Source organism: Falco naumanni, unplaced genomic scaffold, assembly GCF_017639655.2.
Source record: "Falco naumanni isolate bFalNau1 unplaced genomic scaffold, bFalNau1.pat scaffold_62_arrow_pat_ctg1, whole genome shotgun sequence".
In the NCBI taxonomy this organism is placed as follows: domain Eukaryota; kingdom Metazoa; phylum Chordata; class Aves; order Falconiformes; family Falconidae; genus Falco; species Falco naumanni.
In genome coordinates this window covers 72,862-80,351 of record NW_024427557.1, presented here as the reverse complement: position 1 = coordinate 80,351, position 7,490 = coordinate 72,862, and the positions used below count along the sequence as shown (strand labels likewise).

The window sequence follows — 7,490 nt, the reverse complement described above, 5'->3', positions numbered from 1 at the left end:
GCGTTGCAGGGAAGAACAAGCAGCAGGCACCACAGTCAGCACTGCGGGAAAGCTGGGACCCCAGACACCCACTCAGGCTTTCCAATCCCAGCCTGGCCCACAAGAGTGCCTTTATATCCCTTTCCCAGAAGTGCTGAATTCCCCTTCCAGCATTAGCCACTGGACCCACGCTGCTTCTTGCTGCGGTGTACAACAGCCAACAGAGAACTTGCTACATGTCTCTGATTTCCTGCATTTTTCCTGAAAAGGGCGGGTGTGTAACTCTCTGAATGGCTTCTATTTGAAGCAAGGCATTGCTTAGGGTCAACAGTGAAACGAGACACGGGCCATCAAAAGCTGACTACATTTCCCCTTCTTTGCCATGGTCATGGCCTACCCCACAGACTCGCCCCTGGCCGTGTCGGCCACCGGCTGGGTGAAGGTCATGGCTAACAGGGCAGGGGCTCCTGGGTGCTGCTCATCCAGCCCTGATTGCCAAGGGTGAAGCCTTAGCACCCAGGTGGGATAAGGCCTTCCCAAGCAAGGGTGGTGCTCCAGGGGCACCACAATTCCCTGCCGAAGCTCACCACACATTTCATTTACCTGTGGCGCCTGGCAGGACACGAGCGGCTCTTGACTGCTGCTAGTCCCCCCGTCTTTTGGTAAAAATGGAAGTTTTTCCTCCCGGTGGGCCTGCTCCAGTTCCAGCGCCTTGGGGCCTGAGGCCTAGCACGGCCTGGTTGCCAGAGGCCTTCCAACTGCTAGGCCGGCCTCCACCAAGAGGAGTCTGCCTCAGGCCACAACGGCCATCTCTAGGAAAAACAGCTTCTTTTATCGACCAGGACCCTGTCAAAACCCCAGGTCAAAGCGCTGGCCGCAGGCGCAGGGAGGTGGCCCTCGCCCCCTGCCCTGTCCTGCTCGGGGCTCCCCCGGGCGGGGCAGGCCCGGCCATACTGGAGAGGGCCCCGGCCCCGCCCCCCCAGGCCCCGCCCACTTTCCGTTGGGCTCAGACCGTTGGTCACGGGGAGCCCACGGCCACCACAGGCAGCAGGGCAGAGCTGTGCTGGCACGCAGCGGCGCTGGCAGGAGGCAGCCTCTGGCCCAGGAGCGCTGCCACAGCACCAGCACCCCGCTCCCCAGCCTCCCCGTCGCCGGCTGGGCCCCCTCCTCGGTGCACGGCCAGGGCCCTCCTCTCCCGGGCAGGATGGGCCAGGCCTGCTGCTGCTGCGGCTCCAGGTGGGCTCCCCCCGGGCTCGGGGACACGCGGGCACAGCTGGGCCACGCAGCACTGGCGTTGCTCATGCCCGCCGCGCTCTGCTCTGCAGGGAGGCTCTCAGCGACGCCGAGCCGGTGCTGAGTGCGGACGTGCGGCTGACCCGGGGCCGCAAGAGGAGCGAGAGGCGCCTTCTGCTCCTCCACGAGGAACTGGTGGTCGCCAAGTTGCGGTAAGACCCTCAGAGCCCAGGTCCTTGCCCCCAGCCCCGGCCCAGGGACACCCTGGCACCAGCCCCAGGCCCCGGCCCCTCGGTGCTGGAGGCACCAATGTCCGTCCCAAGGGCAGGTGGGGGACAGGGCTCTGCGCGTGGGGACCCAGCCCAAGGAGCCCCCCTCCAGCTCAGTGCCCGCCTCTGCTCTCTGCAGACATGGCACCAGCCTGCGCCCACAGCTCCGCCTGGCCCTGGACCAGCTGTGGGTGCTCAGCAGCGGGAAGGAGGCTGCGGGGCAGGATGGACAGGAGGAGGAGGAAAGGCACCGATGAGGACAGCACCTCTGTCATCCTCGCCTGGCCCACCGGCTCCTGCATCGCCACTTTTGGGTGAGTCGTGGTCGGGCAGGAGAGCTTCCCAGCCGTGCCCACGCCATCCCATGAACACAGGCCTCTGCCTTGCGTGCAGAGCTGGGCAGGGAGCAGGCAGCTCGGTGGCAGGGAGGGAGGGATGGGGGATGTTTCCCCATCCTGCATCCCCTGGTCACCTTTTGGTCCCCAGAAGGGAAGGGCAAATACAGCTGCTCAGGCAGGACAGAGCGACCCAGGGCTTGGACAGCGCCTCTGTCCTGCCCCACAGGGCAGGGCTGTGCAGGCACCCACCTTTGCCCAGGGCTGGGGGCAGCAGGGCCTGACGCTCTCTCTCCTCTCTACCTGCAGATCCCAGGCACTGAAGGAGCTGTGGGTGGCCACACTGCTGGGGTAAGCCGGGGGGGATGCTCCAGGAGAAGCTGGACGGACGGGGGAACACAGCCCCCAGCTGGGGAAGGTGCCCCGTGGGCTGCGAGCAGCTCTCGGGCACAGCTGCCTGACAAGGGACAAGAGACGGCTTGGGGCTCACCCAGCTCTCTCCCTCTCCCTTCCCGGTGCACAGGACACCAGAAGGACGCAAGGGAGCCCGCGTCACCCATCTGACATCCATCAAGCTCCTGGAGAAGGAGCTGAGCCGCCGCCACGCCGTGAGTGTCTCTCTGCTCTGGGCCCTGTCCCCGAGCACTGCTCCTGCAGCCGAGCAGCAGAGCCATGGCTGCTCACCTTCTTCCCCTCCTTCTCTCCTGCCCAGTGGAGGACACTGCGCGCCAGGAGCCTGGAGAGGCTGATGGAGGCACAGGCAGAGGTGAGAATGGCTGCCTTGCACCTGCCTCTGGCTGCGCCGGGATGCGCAGGGACTGGGGTGACCTTGTGTGGGAGGGACAGAGGGTCTGACCGTGCCACTCAGGAAGCAGAGGGTTTTGGGAAGCCAGCAGCACGCCAGCACGTTCTGACTGGTGACACTGGGAGGAACCCTGCCACATGGGGAAGAGAGCCCGGGAGGGCAGAGGGTCCCAGCTCTGCCACGCTCAGGCTGCTGGTGGCCCTTTCTGCTGCCGGGGCTGCTCTGCAAGCACAGCCTGATTCTTGGTTCTTGCAGGCTCATCCCAAGCAAGGGCCTGCGACGGCCCCATCTGCAAACGCAGGGGGACTTTGCCCCGCACCAGGTGAGTTTGGGAAAGCAAGGCAACCTCCTGCAATGCTGTGCTCACTTGTCCCGAGTGTCGCCATGCAGGTTGGGCAGCCCACGGAAGGATGTCACCTGGACGGACAAGGACAACTGCTGGGCCGCGGCTGCTGGACGTGCTTCTGCAGGGACACGGAGACTCTGCTGCAGCCCGCAGCTTGCAGGAGGGCAGGGCGAAGGCTGGCACAGGCTGACCCCGTGGCACGATGGCTCTCAAGAGCCTCTAAGTCAACACCTCCGAGCCACAGCTGCGGTTCCAGCTGCTGCCTCCCTGCCCATCCTGCCGCACCACACAGCACCGTGCTGCAGGCGGGGCAGCGCAGGGCAGGGCAGGCGCTGGGACCGCTGGCCTGGGGTCTCCATTGGTGGTGTCTTACTCTGTTTTCCTTTGCAGCAGGAGGGAGCAGCAGCGGGAGCAGCACCAGCAGGAGGAGGATGGGGCTGCCCTGGCCCTTCGCCCTGCGGCGCACCCCGGCCGCTGCCCAGGCGCCAGGGCAGGCGGGCTCCGGCTGCAGCAGGGCGCTCTTTGGGCAGCCCCTGGCAGCCCTCTGTGGGGAGGACAACACGCTGCCCCGGCCCATCCAGGTAAGCCAGCCTGGACAGACGGGGTCCCCAGCCCTCCCTCCGGCTGCGCTGGAGAGGGCCTGCGTGTCCCCAGCAGCTGCGGGGACAGGGCACTGGACTCTGCACCCCCAGAACCTGCTTCTGGTCCCAGACCCTTTGTGGCGCTTAGGCAACCACGTCTGGGGCAGAGCTCTGGTCCTTGCCACCGCTTGGTTCTTCAGCCAAGCAAGTGGCCTCCTGCCTCTCCTGCAGGAGCTGCTGGCTGTCCTGCGCCAGCGAGGACCGACGACGGAGGGGATATTCCGCAGAGCTGCCGGCGGCACAGAACTTCGGCAGCTACGCGAGGCCCTGGACCGCGGCAAGGACATTGACATGGGAAGTCAGCCTGCGCTGCTGCTGGCCGTCATCTTGAAGGTGAGCGCTTCTGACCTGCAGCTGGAGGAGCTCCTGGCTGGCCTGCAGCGTTCAAAGGCTCACCTGCAGCCCTTGGCATTGCAGGACTTCCTGCGAAGCATCCCCACCAAGCTCCTCGTCATCGACCTCTACGAGGACTGGATGGCAGCCATGGAGAGGGCCAGCAAGCAGGCCAAGGTGGAGGAGCTGAAAGCGTAAGTGTGGGCAGCAGCCTGCCTGGTGAGCAGGGACCGGCAGAGTTCTGGGACCTGCCTGCCAAGGCACGGGCTCCTCAGAAAGCTGTCTTTTCGGGCAGCTGCAAAGCTGTGCAACACGGCTGCTGGCTCCCACCCGCCTGGGGCCAGCTGCGGGGGTCGGCTGTGGGCACCCTCTGCTTCATCAGCCTTGTCTTCCTCTTCCCTCAGGGTGGCCGACAAGTTGCCTGTGGCCAACCTCCTCCTCCTGAAGCGGCTGATGGCCCTCCTGCAGCACATTGGCCACAACGCAGCCACCAGCAGAATGAGCTGCAGCAACCTGGCCATCTGCATCGGGCCCAACCTGCTGAGCCCACCCAACGAGGACCTGCTCCCGCTGCAGGCCATGCTGGCGGTGACCGAGAAGGTACGCCCTACCCAGCAGCCAGTGCTGCCTTCCCGGCCCATCGGAGCTTGGCTGTTGAGAGGTCCCTGGCTGCCTCCTCCCTTGAGCCAGGGCTGGTGGGCTGGGTGCCTGGAAGAGCAACCCCCAGCCGCAGCCGCCTGCGCAGACAAAGGGTCAGCAGTGGGAAAGGCTGCTTGACACGTCTGCAGGCACCTGGCTTGAGACCAAGGCTTTCATGTCTGCAGGTGAACGTGCTGGTGGAGTTCCTCATTGAAAACTGCGGGGACATCTTTGGGGAGGAGGTGGCCGGCCTCTCCCCTCCATCAGCCGAGGAGGTGCCAGCACCCATGGACAGGTGCACAGGTAGGAGGAGGGGCTGAGGCTTGTCACAGACACTGGGGCTTGGGATGCCAGAAACCTCAACGTTGAGGAGACAAGTGGTGTAGGGCTCGGCTGGGCTTTGCTTAGGTGTTCTTGACTTCCAAGAAGTCACGCTGCTGCACGTGCTTTTGCTTTCCAGAGCTGCGGTGCGAAGAGCAAAGTGGCCCTGCAGGCACAGCAGAGACCCAGCGTCCAGCAAAAGCCTTTCTGGATGCAGCCGCCTCTCTGCTGGACATCGACAGAGGAGCTGGGGGAGACACAGGGGCAGGGCCCAAAGCGGCAGAGGTACGGCAGCTCCACAGACACTGGGACAACATGTCTCAAGTGGGACAGTAATTTCCCAGGAGGCCAAGCAGCTGCTGGGCCTCCTCCTGGCAGCCGCTCTCTTGTGCCTTTGGGGCTCCTCCTCTCCCCCCAGAGTGGTGCGTGTTAAGGAAAACTGGAAAGGCTGTTTCTGGAATGCACTTCATTAAGTATGATCTGCTTCATCAAACAAAACATACCTACAAAATACCCACAAAAGGACAGAAGGGAGAAGCTGTCACCTTGAGAGGGCTTTTGCTCAAATCCTACTCCGTCACAGCTTCATCAAGTCTAGGCTGCATTGGCTGGACTGTGCAAAATGTGCACGATGCAAACCAGCATCTCCTCTGTAGAGCTAAGATGGCAATTTGGCAGTCAGGCCCTCACTACCCCAGGCTGTCACTTGCCACCCGCTACCTCCCAAATTTCTGGTTTAGGCACCTCCAGATTTGCCTCCAGGCACCCCCGAGGGCACGGCAGAGTCCCTGGCACGCCTGCAACAACTGACCAGCCTGCCCCAGGAAACCAGGTAGGAAGAGCTCCCCTTGCCTGACCTGAGAGCTCACTGCAGGGGCCTGGGGCTTTCCCCATCTCATCACGCTGTGGGATGGAAAGGTTTGCAGGCTCCCACCAGGAGAAGAAAAAGTCAAGGAAAAGGAAGAGAAAAGAAGCCTGGGCAGAGGAGAGGGACAGCCAAGCACAAATAAAAAGGAGAAGAGAGGAAATGATTTCTCTGACCCAAACCTGAGAGAATGCAGGAAGGTGCAGCACGTCAGGAAGGCCAGGTGCGTACCAGGCGCTGCTGCCCATCTTTCCCAGCTCTGAACACGGCCCTAAGTCAGCCCAGCTGGCTGGCAAGGGCCGGCGAGGGCTGGTGCTGAGCAGGGTTTGGGATGAGCCCCACGGCAGCTCCCCGGGGGCTCCCCGTCGAGCCCTGCTGTGTGGCACAGGGGCACTGTCAGCATCCCTGCGCACGCACAGCTCCCTAGGGACATCACCCCTGGGGAGAAGGCACCGGAGCCGGCCTCGAGTGGAGGCCAGCAAGAGCTGTCCCTTCTGGGCCATGAGGAATGCCTCGGAAACAGCGTCCCCCAAAGAGGGGGGAACCAAATCCTGCCTCTTCCTGCCTCTGGGGGTTTATCAGAGCTTTCTGACTCTGTCGTTGCAGGTGCTGACTGATTTTCACCGGCTGAACAGCTGTGACTCCTGGGCCCCCGCAGCTGCTGTTGACAATAAAAGAATCTTTTCCCTCTCCTGACTGTGTCTGCCATAGGGTCTCGTGGAGTGGGGAGCGCTTGTGCTGGGGTGGACCCTCGGGGAGGAGATTGGGATCGTCCCTTGCCCCAGCACCCTTTCCAGCGGGCATCGGGGCTGAGCTGAGGGGCTTTAGGAGGAAAAGCAAAGCACAGAGCCACACGGGAGGGGGGGGGTTGGAAGGGACCCGTGGAGGTCCTCTGGGCCAAGCCCTCTGCTCCAGCACGCTCACCTCGAGCAGGTCGCAGAGAACTGTGTGCCCTTGGCCTTTGAAGATCTGCAAGGACAGAGACTCCACAACCTCCTTGGACAACCTCTGCCAGCATTTGACCGCCCCGAGGGGGAAAATTTGCCATTTCTATCTCTCCTTTCACTGTACCACATTCCAGAACAGCCATGACATGACCAGCTCCCTACAGCTCTGGCAAAACCAGACTGGGTGTAAATCAGAAACTGGTACTGCTGTGTAAGCAGCACAGCCTTTAAACCCAAACCAAGGGTTTCATTCTAAAGGTCAGCTTTTGGAGCACCATGAGGCTCTGGTGGGACAGCTCTGGAAAGAGTTAAGCCTACGCATCTTCAGAAGTTCTGCTCACCTTGGAAGAGGCCACATATGCAGGGCTAGCGCTGCCCGTACCCTGGAAGGTTAATTTAACCCTAGTTTCTAAATAGCACTGCAGATACCATTTGAAGGGCACAGCACTGTCTGCCTCTGTCTCACTATGAGCAAACACTGACCCCCTGGCTAATTATTCAGCTGCTTTGGGGGTGCGGGGGGTGGTGGTGGTGGTGATAATTTACAGATTTAAAAACCACCCTCTTGCCAATTCAAGTCTGCTCCGACTTCAGTGAGAGCAGCTGGGGAGAACTGCAGCCAATGCTGACATGCTCTTCAAAGCCTTCACTGCCTGCAGCCTGCACGGTTTGCTCAGAGAGCAGCAGAATCGCCCGTCAGCCAGAACAAGGAACAGAATCACTAAAGCAGCATCCCCTCATCGGCACTGTTTTTAAGTTTATCTCCTCCGTGTTTTT

At 62.2% G+C, this 7,490-nt stretch overlaps 1 protein-coding gene across 1 annotated transcript in view; it reads left to right on the top strand.

Annotated features, from left to right (window-relative positions):
* Nucleotides 1-3,383: 3,383 nt before the first annotated feature.
* LOC121082293 (T-cell activation Rho GTPase-activating protein-like) overlaps nucleotides 3,384-7,490 on the top strand; it is a 5,692-nt gene continuing 1,585 nt past the window's right edge. Inside the window, exons 1-7 of the mRNA XM_040581638.1 lie at nucleotides 3,384-3,548; nucleotides 3,780-3,941; nucleotides 4,026-4,135; nucleotides 4,346-4,541; nucleotides 4,766-4,883; nucleotides 5,041-5,186; nucleotides 5,642-5,733. Of these exons, the coding sequence (XP_040437572.1) occupies nucleotides 3,399-3,548; nucleotides 3,780-3,941; nucleotides 4,026-4,135; nucleotides 4,346-4,541; nucleotides 4,766-4,883; nucleotides 5,041-5,186; nucleotides 5,642-5,733 (974 nt within the window). The 5' untranslated portion in view covers nucleotides 3,384-3,398. The remainder of the gene's footprint in view (nucleotides 3,549-3,779; nucleotides 3,942-4,025; nucleotides 4,136-4,345; nucleotides 4,542-4,765; nucleotides 4,884-5,040; nucleotides 5,187-5,641; nucleotides 5,734-7,490) is intronic.